Source organism: Nomascus leucogenys, chromosome 13, assembly GCF_006542625.1.
Source record: "Nomascus leucogenys isolate Asia chromosome 13, Asia_NLE_v1, whole genome shotgun sequence".
In the NCBI taxonomy this organism is placed as follows: domain Eukaryota; kingdom Metazoa; phylum Chordata; class Mammalia; order Primates; family Hylobatidae; genus Nomascus; species Nomascus leucogenys.
The window spans coordinates 56,654,129-56,673,200 of record NC_044393.1 but is presented as its reverse complement, the minus strand read 5'-3'; the positions used below and the strand labels follow the sequence as shown (position 1 = coordinate 56,673,200).

The 19,072-nt window shown below is 38.4% G+C and overlaps 2 protein-coding genes across 5 annotated transcripts in view; one reads left to right on the top strand and one right to left on the bottom strand.

Annotated features, from left to right (window-relative positions):
• Positions 1-13,481, bottom strand: DUS4L (dihydrouridine synthase 4 like). 4 transcript variants are annotated; one of them, XM_030825940.1, is made up of 8 exons: positions 13,398-13,472; positions 10,946-11,054; positions 10,425-10,561; positions 6,301-6,422; positions 3,752-3,869; positions 2,268-2,390; positions 1,333-1,559; positions 1-612 (listed from the first exon to the last, which is right to left on the bottom strand). In XM_030825940.1, exons 3-8 carry the CDS (start codon positions 10,538-10,540, stop codon positions 365-367), a joined length of 954 nt encoding a protein of 317 aa, XP_030681800.1. In that variant the 5' UTR covers positions 10,541-10,561; positions 10,946-11,054; positions 13,398-13,472; the 3' UTR covers positions 1-364. The 4 variants fall into 4 exon arrangements, with proteins under 4 accessions (XP_030681800.1, XP_030681799.1, XP_030681802.1 ...); XM_030825939.1 differs by lacking the exon at positions 13,398-13,472 and adding an exon at positions 12,756-12,844; XM_030825942.1 differs by lacking the exon at positions 10,946-11,054 and having other exon boundaries at positions 13,398-13,481.
• The window catches only part of COG5 (component of oligomeric golgi complex 5), a 370,238-nt gene continuing 364,258 nt past the window's right edge, over positions 13,093-19,072 (top strand). The window contains exon 1 of the mRNA XM_003268142.3: positions 13,093-13,803. Within this exon, the coding sequence (XP_003268190.2) occupies positions 13,617-13,803 (187 nt within the window). The 5' untranslated portion in view covers positions 13,093-13,616. The remainder of the gene's footprint in view (positions 13,804-19,072) is intronic.

The following is a 19,072-nucleotide window of genomic DNA, read 5'->3' as shown; positions in this document are numbered from 1 at the left end:
TTTCTTAGTATTAAATTTTATTTTAAAATGTTAAAAACATGATTAGGAAAAAATTCCCACTCTACCCATCCCCCCCAATATCTATATAACAGGATTTAGAGCAGTATTTGTCAATGTTTGCCTAGGATGATCAGGATGTTTGAACCACCAGGAGTTTTCTTAAACTGTATATTTCTGGGTCTACCCCAGATCTACCGAATCAGAATCTCCGAGCGTGGTGTCTACCACTGATTTTAAAAAAATGCTCCCAGGGATTGTTTTTATACTAAAATTTGAGAGCTACTGGTTTAAGGTACAAAATATGACCTTCTGTGGTTTCACTGTGGGTCTAAAAGTATATATTAAAATTATTTGGGAAGTCTAGTCAAATGCCATAATGGTCTGTAAGGTAATCTATGATTGCTGATGTGCTTGACAGAGCATTAAATACCCTTTTTTCCTGCCTTGAAGTTATCTTTTCCATCATGTACATTAAATGTTGATGGAAACACATGTAAGGAGTCCCGAGTTCAAGGGCAATGTCAACCCAGTCCCAGATGCATTTCAGTGGGGTTTCCTCATATCCAGCAAACATGGCCGGGTTTGCTAAGAGTCCTCTTGCAACCATCACACCTACAAATTAAAGCACACCATATTTGTCCATACATTAAAAACCCCTGTTATTAGTTCAAGCTCAATGAAGCAAACAGAATATTTTTTAAAAAAGTATTATCACAAGGTTTTGTAATGCCTTTATTACATTAGTATGTTTAATTCGATTACAAAAGAATTAATTTTGGTACCTTTTGTAAACCAGGAAAGTTTAAATGTACTTATAGAAATCTTTATTTTTTAAAGATTTCTACATTAAACAATTAGTCTTTAGTTTTTCTTTAGGGTAAATCTGGATTGTCATGAATTGGGCTGCTTAAAGTTCAGTTTATCTATATTCTCCCATCTAGCAATCATAGGGCTTGGCATGCCAATAATTTAAGGGAATAATGAAACTGCATAGCAGTTCTGGGGTTCCTTTAGCTCTTATCATTCTCGAGTTCACTTACTCTTATTTCTAGGTGCTTTATTTTACTAGTAGGCTATCTGGAAAATTCTTCACTGGTCACTAGATATGATGGTGTCAGAAAAGTAACTGAATTAATTTATCCCAGTTAAGATAATCCATGTTTTTCTAGGTAGAAAACTTAACATCATTTTAATAAATCGCTTAGCTTAAAACAGTACAGTGGGAAAATATGGCTTAATGTTAAACAAAACAAATGAAAATCAAATTAACATTACTTCCCCACTCTCATTTCTTCCCCCCCAATTAAAAGAACCCAAGTACTTATTTCTTACCATCTGTCCCAGTAATCCGCCACACATTTTCTGCTTCCTTTAAGCTTCTGATGTCTCCATTAGCAATTACAGGTATAGACATATTTTCCTTAATTATTTTAATGGAATCATAGTGCACTGGCTGATGTCTTTCTTCAGCAGTTCTTCCATGGACTGTAATCCAGGAAACTCCTGTTGCTTCAGCCTTTCGACAAAGATCTACAGTTCTTTTAAGGTCATCATGGATCCTACAATTTCAAAATTACATTTGTCTGTTCACAGCCCACAAATCTTAATGCTAACATTAACTGACTAAAATGATATTTCATCTACTAAATTAGTTAGCTTTGCTATATCATACTATTACTCTATGTCATTATCAGCAAGGTTTTCTTCAGGGATCAGTTCCTACACAAGACCTCAAATTTAGCTATTTCACTATTGACAACAAAGGACAAAAAACAAGTTTTTATCTTAGACCTAGTGCTTCTATGTTTTGGCTTTGATAAATGAAACAGCCATGAAAGTACTGTCACAGATGAATTTAAACCTTAATATTTGCTGTGCATGCCCCCATCCCCAAGTGGGAGAACATAATACTTTATCTTGAAATATGTTTTCAGGCTGGGCATGGTGGCTCACTCCTGTAATCCCAGAACTTTGAGAGGCTGAGGCAGGCGGATCACTTGAGGCCAGGAGCTCAAGACTGGCCTGGCCAACATGGCGAAACCTCGTTTCTACTAAAAAATACAAAAATTAGCAAGGTGTGGTGACATACACCTGTAATCCCAAATACTTGAGAGGCTGAGGCATGAGAATTTCTTGAACCTGGGAGGCATACACCAGCTACCAACTTATTTAGGATAGACACTCCCAACGGCATCAGACAAAAGCAATAATCTTTCATTTCCTAAGTAATGGATTATCCTATCAATAAATTGAAATATTGTCTTTACCTTATTTTAATAGAAACTGAAAATCCAGGGGTTTCCACTTGATTTCTTACTTGTTTCACCATGTCTCGAACAAGCTCTGGCTTGTTTATTAAGCAAGCCCCATAACCTTCTGCCATTGCCCACCTTTGTAAAGCAAACACATGAACAAGTGAATTATAAATAACTGGAAGAGAAGACAAAATTCTGAAAGCACCGAAATGTAAGTGCATCCATTTCTCTAGTGATCTGGAATAGAAGCAGATTTTAAAAATTCATAGATTCAACATTTCTAAGTGGATCAATATAAGATTAGGAAAACATGTTCCCAGATCAAAAAGTACTCAGGAGAAATGGTTTTCATTGGCAAGTGAGAATATTAAGTTAAAAGTCATTCAACCAGAACAGGTTTAAATATTTGAAGTAATTGCAATGACTTCAGATTTTAAAAATTCCAAATTTGACGTTTATTGTGTATAACAAGAGGTTTTATTAGTCTCAATAGTGGAAAGATATTTTTGGCTTACAGCATTCCAATACCACTAAACAGCTTATTTAACCCTCCTAATGAGTATACAAGTATGTCTAATCTGATTTGGATTACACTATACTTAACAACTTTGCTTTTATTCTTTGGACACATTTTGAATTACTGATAACCTACTACAGTGCCAGTAAAGTAGAACTATTATCGTCAGGCTGGGCGCAGTGGCTCAGGCCTGTAATCCCAGCACTTTGGGAGGCCGAGGCAGGCAGATCACCTGAGGTTGGGAGTTTGCAACCAGCCTGACCAACATAGAGACACCCCGTCTCTACTAAAAATATAAAATTAGCCGGGCGTAGTGGTGCATGCCTGTAATCCCAGCTACTCAGGAGGCTGAGGCAGGAGAATCACTTGAACCTGGGAGGCGGTAGTTGTGGTGAGCCGAGACTGCACCACTGCACCCCAACCCGGGAAACTCTGTCTCAAAAAAAAAAAAAAAGCAGTATTATTGTCAAATTAAGTACACCCTATCAACACCCAGTTACTTAAACCCAACCAAGTAACTGTGGTATAGAAAGAAAAGGTGATTATAATAAGGTATTTTTATAAGGAGAATTAATTAGGAGAAAATATGTGGTGATTTCCTAAGTCAAACAATCTGTTTTCAGAGCAAGTATATCTGACATGACAGTAAAAACACATTTTAGGGATTGCTGTAAACATTAGATTCTCATATAACTACTTATGGATGAGATTCAAGGCACAGCCACATAAAAATTCTATTGGTGAGGGGAGACAAAACACCTGTCAAAGGTCTACACATCGTTTCAGTCATCAGAAAAGACCTTTGAATTTATGTTTCTAAATTACATTTCCCTATATTTTCTTCCTTCTTGTTTTGAGCCCTGGGACTGTAACTCTATTTTCTTTTCAATTTTTGGAAAACTAGAAAGATATTTTACCATGTTCACATAGTTTTTTTTCTACTCTTTTGGAAAATTCTTCCAACTTCTTTGAGCTTTACCTCTGAGGGCAACCACAGTTAATGTCTATTCCATTCGCATAAGGACAGACTATACGAGCAGCATCAGATAAAAGTCTTGCATCGTTAGCAGCAAACTGAACAATCAATGGGCAATCACCTGACAAAATGAATAGCTCAACATTAAAATTCACAGGAAAAAACCCCACGCACACACACACCAAACTTTAATGTTTGTACAGGATAAAATAGCAATAACGATTTTTAGCCTAAGAAGCATCTGTCCAAATAATATAACATTAAAAAATTTAAAATATTTAAAATTAAAAGCAATTTACACTCGGTAAAAAATTCAAACAGTACAAAATTTGATAAATGAAAACAATTCTAATACTTTTGACAAAATAGACCCTCTTCCCAAAGGTGAGAATTAGTTTATTGCATTCCAGAACAATTTTTTTGTATACCTGTAAAATTTAAACGTGTGAACATTCTATATATACCACTATGCCTACCGTTCCTTTCTTTCCTCATGTATCTGGGAGATGTACTCAGACCTATTTTCTTCTTTATAGTGGGATATTCTGCTGTATGGATGGACCATATAGTGTATTTTTAGACTGTTTCACATGCTCTGAGTATATTCATAGGGTAAATTCTTAGGAGAATTGTTAATAGGCATTTAACATACAACATTGTGATAGACATTACAAAATTATCTTCCAAGAGTTTACCAATATAGACATATACCAATATGGATAAAAGTTCTTGTTTCCTCATAACTTATCATACAGTGTATATCCAACATTTGAATATTCTAATTTGTGAGCTCTCTTCATATTCTTTGTATTTTTCCGTATATAATTTTTCCATTAGTTGTTCCTTTTATTTGTAATTTTTTTATAAAACAAAGAAATTAGTATTGCTATCTATCATGTGTTATAAATATTCTCCTCAGTTTTTTGTCTTTGAGTATATTTGTGCTCTTACATATAAAGGTTTAATTTTTTTTTTTTTTTTGAGACAGAGTCTCTGTCACCCAGGCTGGAGTGCAGTGGCACAATCTCAGCTCACTGCAAACTCTGTGTCCCGGGTGCAAGTGATTCTCTGGCTCAGTCTCCCAAGTAGCTAGGATTACAGGTGACTGCCATCATGGCCAGCCAATTTTTGTATTTTTAGTAGAGATATGGTTTCACCATGATGGTCAGGCTGGTCTCGAACTCCTGACCTCAGGCGATCCACCCACCTTGGCCTCCCAAAGCACTAAGATTACAGGCATGAGCCACTGCCTCTGGCCCAAAGGTTTAAATTTTAATATAGCCGAATGTATTAAAGCTTCCTAGGTTTTAAAGAACATATTTTTCTTATCCTTGGGTCAGTGTTATAAACTCTGTTTAGATGTATTTCAACATTTGTTTTGAGGAATACTTGTATGAGATTCACTGGGTGTTTATAAAAATGCAGATTTCTGGGCATCATCCTAGTTGCACTGATTCAAGATTCCTATGGCAATCCACTGATTTACAGGATTATGATGGTTTAGGAGAATTTGCTTTATTCTTTATGGAGATGTAAGGTGCCTTCCCTTTTGTAACTCAAGAGAGTTACAGAATTTCAATTTAACAACCATTTATTGGTCTAATATATTTCCAACACTGTACTAGATGCTGAGGATACAAATCAAGCTATTTCTAAAGCTACAGCCCTCAAGGAGGCCGAACCTAATGGGAGAAACAGGCATACAAAGAGGAAATCATAATGCAGTAGAATTAAGTGCAACATAAGAGCCTGTGCTTAGCAGGGAGGACACGAGTAGAGGATGATCAAAAAAAAAAAAAAGATTCATGGCTACAAATATTGAGAGCTGAATGAAGAAACATAAACTACAGTTTGTAAGAGAGAGAGAGGGGTCTGGTGTGAGAAGACAGGGTATGTTCAAGGACTTAAAATAACTTAGGAATTTTGAAGGATAAAGTCAGTGGGCTGTGGGGAGAAACTGAAGGAAGATAAGGCTGCAGAAGATGTATTCAGAGGTCAGATTATGAAAAACTGTGTATTATCTTTAGGTGCTGAAATTTTAGTCTTTAAGCCAGTTCTCAACCTTTAACAAGCTCAGAATTACCTGGAGAGCTTTTAAAACACAGATTGCTAGACCACATATCCAGAATTTCTGATTTAGTACACCTGTAAATCTCCATTTCTAACAAGTTTCCAGATAATACTGATGCTGCTGGTCTGGGGATCACACTTTGAGAACAATGAGAGAAAAATTTACATGTTCAATAGGTCACTTTGGTCTCCTTGGAGGATAGTTTGGAATGGTACAAGACTAGAGGCAGTGTGACAGGAATCTACTCTAGTAGCCCTAGTGAGAGGAGAGGGTTTCAAAGTGATCTTACACTTTGGTATATACACTGATAGTTTACAAGGCATTCAGTAATAACATGTAAAAAATACTTATTAAAAACACTAAAGAACTAAAGCTTTTTCACATAAAATCTCTAAATTGTGTTGTTTCTGATTAGACAATAGTTGAGTTTGTAAACAAATTTACAAAGTTTTACAAAGTCAGTACACTCGGTTTCACATACCTTGATTTGTGGTAAATTCGCTGTCTCTGGCTTTTATAGATTTGACAAAATCAGCGGCAATTATCATTGGTGTGTAACACAGATCACAACTATATTTTCTTACTAGTGTCCTAAAAGCCAACCTGTGGGCATATAAAACCTTAATTATGCATTTAGAAACACCACAAACATATTTTAGTGCATTGTTAAATATTTATCAGAGAAAGTTCTACCTATGGGGAGATGGAGGAGATTTATTCTTCCCTATTATTCCTGCTAAGTATTACTAAAAACCCTGGATATTATATATAAAACAAACACAAGGAAATTTTGAAAGGTGAAGAAAAGATGTCCAGACAGGCTAGTGACCTCAGGACCTGAGGAATGACAGGGTGGTGAGTTCTCTGGGTTTTATTTTTGTCTCAAATATCCTAGACTTGAAGAAGCTGGCCATCTGGAAACAACAATGGATGCAGACAAAACCAGCCCCAACAAAAGCCTTCTCTAACCAAAGGACCAGGAAAACGTTCTGTCTGACCTAGTAAGACAGAAAACTTTTAGACAGTTCTACTCCAGGCAAATACTGTAGAAAAAGCTATGGCTTTATCTCCATTAGCAAAGGCCAAGTGGGAATCCTAGACTTCCACCCTCCAAAGGCTGTAACAAGGTGCTCCAACATTCTACTGATATGGTGTCCGAGAAGGCCAGGTAAGGATCTGAAACTTTCATCTCTGGTGGCCAGTGAGGTCACTCCCAGCCCAGTGGTATCAGTGGAGGCCACAAGGGGAGCCTGGATTTCCATGCCTGCCAGCAGTAATGAAGCACTCTTCTCCCTCCCTGCTTGGTGTGGTATCAGAGGAGGCATAGTGGAGAGCCAGGAGTTTCATTATTGCCCAGCATATATGAGGCTACCCTCACCATATATGAGGCTACCCTCACCATGAGGAACTGGAACTCTCATCCCTGCCCAGCAGTAATGAGGAGCTCCTCACCCACCAGATGTCGAAGGAGGCCAAGTGGAGAACCTGGACTTCTATCAGATAGCAATGAGGTGGCACCACTCCCCTACATCATTCCCTGCCGGTGTGTTGTCAGAAAAAGCCAGTTAAAACAGAAGGTGCAATAGTCAAAATCAATTAATGTAATCCATCATATTAACAGGCTAAATAATAAAAATCACATGATCATACAGATGCAGAAAAGGCATTTGACAAAATACACTCATAGTTAAAAAAAAAAGCTAACTCTCAGAAAACCAGAAGTAGAGGGAACCTTCCTCAGTTTGATAAAGTGTATCCACACTTTTGCCTTAGGCAGGAACAAGGTAAGGAAGTCTGCTCTTATCACCCTTATTCAACACAGCGCTGAAACTTCTAGTCAGGCAATAAGGCATGATAAAGAAACAAAAGGTATATGATCAAAAGGAAGAAATCCAACTGTCCTTATTTGCAGATGACATGGTTGTTTATATAGACTCTAAAGGAATTTACAAAAAAACTAGAACCAACAAGTGAGTTTAGCAAGTTTTCAGGACATAAGATCAACATACAAAAATCTATTTCTATGTGCTAGCAATAAACATGTGAACACCAAAAATTAAAAGTTCTATTTACAAACATGTTCAAAACAAACCTGGGTGTCTTACAAAACATGTACAGAACTTGTATGCTGAAAACTACACAATACTGATGATAGAAATCAAAGAAAATCTTAATCAATGGAAAGATATACTGTGTTCATGGATTGGGAGACTCAACCTAGTAAGCAAGTCAGTTCTTCCCAAGTTGAGGTATAGGTTTCACACTGTTCTTATGAAAATTCCAGCAAGGTTTTTTGCAGAGACAGACAAGGTCATTCTAAAATTTATTTGTAAAGCAAGGGAACTAGAATAGCTAAAACAATTTTGAAAAAGTAAATAAATTGGGAAGAACCAGTCTACCTGATTTCAAGACATATTATAGAGCTATATAGTAAAACCGTGTGGTATTGGTGGGGAAAAAGATACAAGATCAATGGAACAAAATAGAAAATGCTGATTTCTCACACAGAAGCAAAGAATTAGAGGAGAGATAGCCTTTCTTTTTTTATTTTTTTTTTGAGATGGAGTTTTACTCTTGTTGCCCAGGCTGGAGTGCAGTGGCGCGATCTCGGCTCACTGCAACCTTCGCCTCCCAGGTTCAAGCAATTTTCCTGCCTCAGCCTTCCAGCAGCTGCGACTATTGGCATGAGCCACCACGCTGACTAATTTTTGTATTTTTAGTAGAGACGGGGTTTCACCATGTTGGCCAGGCTGGTCTCGAACTCCTGACCTCAAATGATCTGCCCACCTCGGCCTCCCAAAGTGCTGGGATTAGGATTTGATGGCGTGAGCCACCGTGCCTGGCCAATAGCCTTTCAAAAATGGTGCTGGAGTAATTGGACATCCACAGGCAACCTAACCTAAGCCTCACACTTACATAAAAGTTAATGCAAAATTGATCATGGACTTCAATGCAAAACATAAAACTATAAAACTTTTAGGGAAAAAAACTTAGGAGAAAATATTCAGGATCTGGAGCTACATAAAGGTTTCTTATACTTGACATCAAAAGCACAATTTACAAAAGGAAAAATTGATGTTAGACTTCATTAAAATGAAACTTTTGTTCTGCAAAAGATCCTGTCAGGAGCATGCAAAGACAAGCCATATACAGGGAGAAAATATGTGCAAATCACATATCTGACAAAGCAGAATATATATCTAGAATATATAAATAACTCTCAGCACTCAGTAGAAAACAAGAAAACAAACAAATGGACAAAAGCACTTGAATAGATACTTCTACAAAGACAACATACAAATGGCCAATAAACACACAAAAAGATGTTCAGCATCATTAATCATTAGGGAAATGCAAATTAAAACCGCAATGAGATATCACTTCATACCCATTAGGATGATTATAATAATAAAAAAAAACCTCCCAGAACATAACAAGTGTTGATGAGGTTGTGGAGAAATTAAAACTCTTGTTCATTGGTGGTGGTAAGGTAACATGGTGCAGCTGCTATGGAAAGCAGTATAGTAGTTGCTCAAAAAATTAAACATAGAATCACCATATGATCCGGCAATTCTATGTCTGGGTACATAGTCAAAAAGAATTGAAAGCAGGGTCTCAGAGACCTGTTATGTACCATGGGTATTTGTATATGGGTATTTGTACACCCATAGTTCATGATAGTATTATTTGCAATAGCCAAAAGGTGGAAGTTATCTTGTGTTCTATCAATATATGAATGGATATCAACAGATGAATGGATAAACAAAATATACATAAAATGGAATATTATTCAGCCTTAAAAAGGAACAACAGTCTGATATATGCTACAACATGAACGAACCTTGAGGATGTTATGCTGCATAAAATATTAGCAAAATAAATCCAGTTCTGAACAAATACGTATAAGACTTATATGAGGTACCTAGAGTAGTGAAATTCATAGAGGGAGAAAGTAGAATAATGGTTGCCAGGGGCTGCTGTGGGGAACAGTGGAATGGGGAGTCATAGTTTAACGTGATAGAATTTCCATCTTCTAAGATGAAAAGAGTTTTAGAGATCAGATGCACAACAATGTGAATGTAGTTAAGACTACTGAACTGTATTCTTAAAAATGATTGAGAGGTAAATTTCATTTTACGTATATTTTATAACAAACTTTTTTTAAAAAAAACTCAATAGTAAAGGAGCAAACAACCCAATTAGAAGATGAGCAAAAGATATGAAGAAATATTTCTTTGAAAACTGAACACACAACTACCTCAGGATCCATAATTGCACTCCTATTTGTCCCAAGACTTAAGTTCACATAAAAATCTATACATCAATACTTATATCTATTTAATACCCATTATATACTTATAGGTAGGAGTTACAACCACCACCATTTTTATAGATATAAAAAGTGCAGCTCAGAGAAGTTAATTGTTTACTCAAGATCACATATATACTAGGCAAGTAGTAGCATCATGTCTCAATTCTAAATCATGATTCCAAAGCTAGGAGTTTGAAGTTCCCATATGGTGGGTAGTCTTACAGTACTTTTAAAAAGTCAGAGCATAAAAGGGAAATTTCATCTTAGTTCATTAACCATTTAGCAACACTTACTTTGAATATCGAACCATTGGGGCACAGACTTTTACCAGCTGTCCAGAATGAAACATTTCTATGGGATCTTTTTTTCTTTCCTGACATATTGTGGTTTGCATGCAGTCACTCTTCATTAATACAGATATGTTTCAAATCTGAAAAAGACAATAAGCTTGTATAGAGAAAATATGCTTTCACTATATTAATTCCATTCTAACAGTTTTAACTGCTAACAACATATATTTTTTATCAGGCTTGTAGGTTCAGAAATTTTTTTATTAATAGCTTATTTTCACGGTATCCAATATGATACTATAGAATGCTGCCTCTATTTGTAAGATAAATAGATGTGGAAAACTACCCAAGATAGTTGTGGAAAAACAAGATGTAGAAAACGAGATTTTTTTCCCTAGTTTACCATGTTGTAAGTTTTCATGTTATTTAAAAATTTTTTACATGTTACTTTGTTGGGATTGGTAAGCCAACAAATTTGGTTTGAATTATTTTATATATGATACTCGACTGGCATTTGGAAATACCTTGTTTTATTCAGGAAAGTTAAATGGCATTAATAGAGCAACTGTTAAGTAGTCAGTGTTTTGAAAGATATCCTGTTGCTTTTATTGTAATTCTTGAATCCTGTTCTGTCTGTGAATCAGAAGATAAACAAACGTTAATTATTTTAAAAAATTTTAATGCGATATTATCTAGTGAAAATTTCAATTATAATTCTACAATTGCATTGTAAATCACTTTTATACCCCAAGAGGTACAGGTACGAGTGATGAAATTATGGAGTTTGTAAATGTTTTACATTTGCTATACTTAAAATCCTACCATTTCACAGTGTTGGCTACTTTTCATACTCCAGTCTTTGGCCTTAGTAACTTAGAAACAGGTATGTATGAAGGAAAAATGAAGCAGAAAAAAGCAACAACAAAAAAGAATCAGATATGGGCCAACTTTAGAATGGTCTAATTGCTCAAACTTTAGAGTCTTTAACCTTTAGGCATGGAGTTGAAATTAAAAATAGCCAAGGTACTTAAGGATGTCAGGATCTTGCAAGAAACCGCTGGAAGCACCAATATTTAAGTAACAGAGGAAAAGGGGAGAGCAAAAGAGACTGAAGATGAACTTTGGAGCTGGGAGGAATAAACCTAAAGAGTGATACTCAGAAACCGAGAGAGACCATTATGAAGGAAGGAGGGGATAGGTATATTAAACATCAGAGAAAAGTAAGGCAAAAATAAAGTGTGCAATGGCAACAAGGTCATTAGTGATTTTAGCAATAATTATTTCATTTTTATCCACTCCTGCAGTCATAGTAAATGGCATACAGAAGGCCTCAATATTTATTTGCTGAAAGAATAAATCAGCAGCTTTCAGGGGGCTGGGCTCACACCTGTAAACTCAGCATTTTGGGAGGCCAAGGTGGGAGGCTTAAGGCCAGGAGTTCGAGACCAGCTTAGGCAATATAGTGAGACCCCCATCTCTAAAAAAATTATAAAAATTAGCTGGGCGTGGCAGCAAGCGACTGTGGTCCCAGCTACTCCAGAAGCTTGGGCAGGAGGATCCCCTGAGCCCAGGAGGTTGAGGGTCCAGTGAGCCATGATCCTGCCACTGCACTCCAGCCTGGGTGACAGAGGTAGACCCCAACTCAACAAAACAAAACAATCAGTAGCTTTCTACCTTAGTTGTACACTACAATGACCTGAGGAGCTTTTAAGAATTAGGATGCCCAAGCCATACCCTAGACCAATTAAATCCAAATGCCTGGGCTCAGGATGCAGGCATCAGTGTTTTTATTAAAGCTCTTCAGGTGATTTCAATGTGCAGCTAAGCTTGGAATTACTGGAATAAGTAAATCCAAAGATTCCAAAGCACCTGGTACAATTGTTTGTTTAAATGGGTTCCTACCTTACCTATTGGCTCCTTTTAGGATATGGATTGAGTCTTATGTTTGTAAACTCATGACAGCATGCAGAGTAGGGGGGTCAAAACTTTCACTATATGAATGAATATTACTCACTCTTTTAAAATCTTCCACTGGGGGGAATAAAGCCAAGGAAGGAAAAACAATTCCTAATTCGCAAGTAATGAATGAATCACTCCTATTCCCATCATGACTAAGATCTTACATACTAGAGAAAATCCTCTGAGACAAAGAGAGCATAATGCAGTGTGGCATGACTTGCTTACCTGAGGTGTTATGAGTATGAAATGCATTTAGATTTACAAAATGCTTAGAACAGCGATAAGCACAGGATAAGTAATAGCACCTTTTTGAAACAGAATGTAGAAAACCACGTAGCTCTGGAACTGGACAAAATTGGTTTCCTGGATACATACCTACTGTACAAAATGAAAAAGTCATCCTACAGCTTCTTTTTGCGAAGAAGCATAAGACTGTCTTGCATACTTGTGGTTGATTGACCCGGTTAATTTATCAGTATTTATCTTAGAAGAAAGAAATCTAGGTCAAAAATGCGAACGTATTCGTAAAGAAGATACAATGGGAACCAACCTGATGCTCTTACAGCGTCAATACCGTTAGTTGAGATATGGACCATCTATCAGTTTGTAATTGAGAAAAAGTCTGGCACGTGACTGAAACTGAGGAAGAAGTAGAAAAGGCAAAAGGTCAAAGGTCTCATGGGAAGAAAAGAAGGTAGAGACAGTGAGTTTTATTGGTCCTTTTATGGTTCAGTCTTCCTTCTTCATCGACTCTCCCTAATTCTCTTCACTGTTCATCCCCAGCAACTTTTCTTCCCAAGCATTTCCTGCGGGCTTTTATTACCCCAGGAGAGCCAATCAAGGCGTGGAACAGATAAAGCTGTGTAGCAACTAACGCGTGACTCTTATGAGCGTGGAGGGCAAACGAAGCTCCCTGAAACCTCCGCTCTGCTCTCCTGCCTTACGCGGCGCGGCCCCTGTTCTGAGGTTTAATACTTGCTTCACAGATAAGCGCTGCGGCCACGTTCCGGTGCCCACCTTCTCCTTGGCCAGGGCACGACGCCAGCCCAGGGGGCGCGGCCCTGAGCTGCTGCGAGAGACAGCGGAAAGCGCCAGCCCGACGGCCTTGGCTCCCTTGGTGCGCTGGGCGCAGAGCACTCGACCCCTGTGCGCCCACTGCTCGAGTACTACGCGGCTCCTAGCCAAGCTTAGCCCAGGCGCGGGCTAACAGTCAGTTCGCCCGGCGGGCCTGGAGCCATGGGCTGGCTGGGCGGGCGGCGCCGGGATTCTGCGTCACCACCTGGGCGGAGCCGTTCGGCTGCTGACGACATCAATCCGGCACCTGCCAACATGGAAGGTGGCGACGGCGGCGTCGCTGTGGCTGGCCTCGGAGCTCGAGGCTCTGGAGCGGCTGCAGCGACAGTCCGGGAGCTTCTGCAGGACGGTAAGGAGACGGGGTCTGACCAGGTCGTGGGGTTTGGGGTCTGCGCTGCTCCGCACCTGGACAGCGAGGTGGACCCAACCCGTTGCTTTGCAGAAAGTTTTCCAGTCTGGACGTGACCACTCCCCTCTGCCCGGCCCCCTGGCGTGGATACTGTTCTAGCCAACCTGTTTGCTCTGGGACTGGTTCCCTCTTTTTTGGTGTCTTGGGGACACCTGGTTTCTGTGTGCTCTTCATTTCAACTCGACCCCCCATGCCTCCAGCTTCCCTGAAGTTTCGGGAGCCCAAACCCTGTGGCCCGCGTTGGCAGCCACCAGCTGCTGCCGCAGTTCTTGACGAAGGGGTGTAGCGTTCGAGCTCTTCAAAAGTGTAAGCTGTAGAACAGACGGCAGACGCGTAATGAAATAGGGCCTTGTTTTAAAGTAGAACTGGAAACGCCTACTCCTTTAACAAATGGACTGTACAGGTGACCCGTCTTACAGGCTGTTTTTTTTTTTTCCTCCTTTATGAGGCAGTTATCTACAGTGACACGTGGGGGAGGGTTTGAGGCATTCATTCAGGTTGGGATTAACCATTTGTACAGAATCTAGCAGTCAGATTTTATTGCTAGTCAGTTTGGAGAGAAGTTGCCCAAAATAAGAAAAGTTAGATATAATATACTTGAAAAGCATATTCAGTTGTGTCAATCCAGTTACCATGTCCCGAATCTCTTATCCTTAAGAATAAAGTCCACATTTATAAGCATAAAAATAAAGCACTTCTCACCTGTTCTTAATTTTTTCTTTAGTGGCCATCGCATTCTACCTTGTACTAAAATCATTTGTATACTTGTTTTAATCTCTTCCGTATTGTAAACTTTTTTTAATATCCCACAGTGTGAATAGCAGTATCTTGCATACAGTAGGTGCAGAATGTTTTTTAAATTGATCGTCGCAGTTAGAAGCACATGCACACATTTGAAGACCGAAGTGGGTAATAAAGGAAGTTCCAAATTATTGTTTATTTTTTCTGACTGTTGAATATTTTATTGTCGTCCTGAATTACATGCCTTTTCATGATAATTTATGTACTTTTGTCAAAAGCAATGATGTTTTCTAAACTATTTTGTGTTGGAAACTCTAGGTCAGGGTCTCTGTCTAAAACTTGGCTAAACTGAATTTAAACTTTAGGTACAAGGCAGAGACCCTGATATATTTGCAATTGCTCCTGATACATGTGCAGTTCTTGCCCTCAAGTAGTTCACCATCTAGTAGAGGAAATAATCTTGTAGAGCTATAAAGGTAGGTGCTATAATATAGTGATGTAAGATAGCATATAAAGTAGAGCATTAATACAGAGGAGAATGATAACTAGGGGTTGGAAACTGGTTAGGAAATGTCAGAAAAGGCTTTCTAGGTGGAGACGTTTTAAACTGTAGATAGGACTTCCCCAGGTGAACAGTGGAAGGGACAATACAGTCCAAACACTGGATATATGTTTCAGTAGGATGTATTTCAGGAATTGTAATCAGTTCTTGGACGGTAAATAGTCTTAAGTTCTGCCTTCTGTATTTTCCTCCTTGGTTCTCTGCCATTCTCCACAGTGATTATTTAAATCTTCTTTACCCTTTTCAAACCTTTCCCTTCAAGCTCAACAAATGACTTTAAGCTTCCCTGGGGAGAAAAAGGGGATCCATCAGAAGTGAACTTTCTCCATTTCTTGCCCATCACACCTATAAATTTAACCTCAACCTATAACCATCTGTTGCACCTTTTTTCCCTTGCCTTTTCAATTGCAACAGAAGTGGAGCCTCTGCTCCTTTCTTTCTTTCTTTTTTTTTTTTTTTTTTTTTTTTTTGAGACAGAGTCTCACTCTGTCGCCCAGGCTGGAGTGCAGTGGCGCAATCTCGGCTCACTGCAAGCTCTGCCTCCGGGGTTCACGCCATTCTCCTGCCTCAGCCTCCCGAGAAGCTGGGACTACAAGCGCCCACCCCATGCCTAGCTAATTTTTTGTACTTTTAGTAGAGAGGGGGTTTTACCGTGTTAGCCAGAATGGTCTCGATCTCCTGACCTCGTGATCTGCCCGCCTTGGCCTCCCAGAGTGCTGAGATTACAGGCGTGAGCCACTACGCCCGGCCAACTCTCTGCTCCATTCTAAGGATATGCCTCCTACTTTGCTCTGGAATTTTTTCTTCCTGTTTCCTAGGGACTCAGTCACCCTCAATCTATGCCATTGAAATAATTTTGCAAGGCTTCCAGTGACTTTCTTGCACATACGACAAATGGACACTTTTTTGGTCCTTTCCTTTAACTTGTAATAGCATTTGATTCCTTTCTTGAAATACTTTCCTCATGTGGTTTATGGGTGCCATGCTTTTTAAAAATTCTTAATTCTCTAGGTGCTCTTTTCCAAGTTCCTGTAGATACTTGTCAGTTCAGTTTGTTCTGAATTAAGCAGTCTCCGTTGCCCCTCCACCCCCAACATTCCTGAGGAATTAAGCATTTCCAGCAGAAACTTTGATTTACTATATCAGGGATTTGGCCAATGACAGAGTATCAGATTGATAGGCTTGGTGAGCACAGATGCATAGTATGAAAATTGGTGAGGTGTTTCTGATCTGCCTCCTATGGGAATGAGGAAAGTATAAAAGAGAAACATTATATAATTCATCTCTTTAAAGGCTGTCAGCCTTCAAATGCCACATCCCATTGTGTTTGAACTTTGTAAGCTCTATGACAATATTAATACTTTCTTTATCCCTTCTTTTGGCTTTTGCCATTCTTTTTTGTTTCTCTTTCTCCCTGAGCACTCTTTAGTCTCTTTGCTTTCATTTTCTCTGTCCACCCCCAACTTTCCTATCTTCCTCATTTTCCTGCCTTTTTGTGCATTCTAAAACTTTTTTTTCCTAAACCATCTGGTCTTTTCTGTGGTTTCAGTATGATCCTTACCTGTCTTCTGAACTATAAAACTATATTTTTAACTGCCTACTGGACATTTCTATCTTAATTTTTTTATGATATGCCATTCCATAACCTGTATGGACATTTCTATTTCGATAGTAAACAAGCAGTGCTAGTTGTGTAATACACATGAAAACCTACATATGAACAAATAGTACAAGTTTTACATATGAAAAAATGAAATTTCACTTTTTCTATTCTTCTCTCCTAATCTTTTCCTCTGGTAGTTTCTGTTATCTGTGTTTACTATGTGGTTAGGTAAATGTGTGCTTGTTCCGCTTGTAAATTATGAATTCCTTGGAGGCAGAAGTTTATGTTCATCTTTGTATATTCAGTGTCTAGTGGTCTGAGTATAAAACTAAATTTCCTATATCAGTTTCTTAATCAAGAAATTTGGGAATCCTTGTTTGTTCTACCTAATCACCCGTTTTCAGCTTGTCAGTAAGTCCTACATCCTGTGCAGTGTGAATATTTGTCAAATTTGTCACTTCGACATTCTTAGTGCCACTTATTCAGGTCTTATTCAGGCCTTCATTATGTCACTTAGGCTGTTAACATAGTATTTTACTGGCCTCTGTGGTTCTATTTCTTGGGTGTATTGGTAAATTGGCTTTGTGGGAAAATAGAAAAAGCCCTGATTTTGTAGTGTTTGCTGATTACCATGGTGTAAATACTCTCACCATCGTAGATTTTAAGATGTCTGTGTGAAAGGTCAACTGGCTCACAGAATTCCTGAAAATGTAACAGTCCGTGCTTAAGAGCCGGTAAGAGGCAACTTCAGCACATTGCTGTGTGACTAATCCTTTTTCCATCATCCTCTATACAGCTCCCAGGATTATTGTTCTGTAACATAAAGCTGATAGTGCAATTTCTTGGGTTAAATGAGATATGGTTAAACATTTTGAATGTCTTACAAACCTCTTTTCAAACTGTGCTCCAACCTTTGGAACCACATCTGTCATTCTTTACCATTTCTGCCCAATATACACGTGCTATGATCTAGACACACTGAAATCAGTATTCCCCTATTTCTCAAAATATGCCATGGCATTTGCCACTGCTAAACCTTCCCTTTGTTTGGAATGGCTTTTTTCATTTGTCTGGCTGACAGGACTCTTAATTCTGAGAAGCACTTGGCAAATTAGAAGGAAATGTGGTTCTCAGACTTAAAAGTAGCCAAAGTAGCAGTTTCCTTCTTTCATTCCACTACATTTTAAGAGTAATCAAGAGTATGAGCCTTTACTTTTTGTTGTTGGTTGTTACCAGAATGATACTATCAGCTGATGTATAGATTAGTTAATTCATGGAAACTGCCATGTGTCTGGTATTGTTCAGACACTGGAGATGAGTTAGCAAACAAAACAAAGACCTTCTTCCCTTCTTGGAGCATACGTTATAGCGGATGTAGACAATTTAGGTTTTCTTACAAGTACTCTATTTTGTTCGTTTCATAATCTCTCTCAAGGCAGCTTTACTTGTATCTACTGTATCATTAGGAGATTTGGTACATGGTTACCATGAGCTCCCTTCTGGGTATCTATTTTTAAGTTTAAATTCTCTTAATTTTTCTTTCATCCACAGATTTGTGGATTTCTATATTGAGAGGTATCTTTTTAACATCTAGTGTTACCTCTGTTTTCTGTCTATTAGGGGCCTATTTTAAACAGCTTTTCTTTCCATTAATGTATTTCACCCATAAATCCTAAATTTCAGTAGCACCTATAAATTTATATTTCCTATTGTTACTAAAATTCCAGATTCACTTTGCTATAGCAGTATTTGTGTATTGATCTAGAGATATCTGAGGCCATAAATGTTATACATATATATATAGCCAATTTTCCTGTTGTCTTTTCACTGACAATGATCTTGTTTTCTTGGATTAATAGTTATAGCTAGTAGTTATTTTTTGTTTTTTTTTTTTGAGATGAAGTCTTGCTCTGTCACCCAGGCCGGATTGCAGTGGCACGATCTTGGCTCACTGCAACCTCTGCCTCCTGGGTTCAAGCTATTCTTCTGCTTCAGCCTCCCTAGTAGCTGGGATTACAGGCACCCGCCATCATGCCCAGCTAATTTTTGTATTTTTGTAGAGATGGGGTTTCACCATGTTGGCCGGGCTGGTCTTGAACACCTGACCTCAGGTGATCCAGCCGCCTCGGCCTCCCAAAGTGCTGGGATTACAGGCGTGAGCCAGTGCGCCTGGCCAGTCGTTATGTTTTTAATCTCTTTCTCAATATTATACTTCCTTTAGGGTCATGATAAAAGTAAGCATTAAGCAGTATAGTGGAGTGGTTCAGAGTATGGGATCAAAATATGTTAATTATGATTATAAT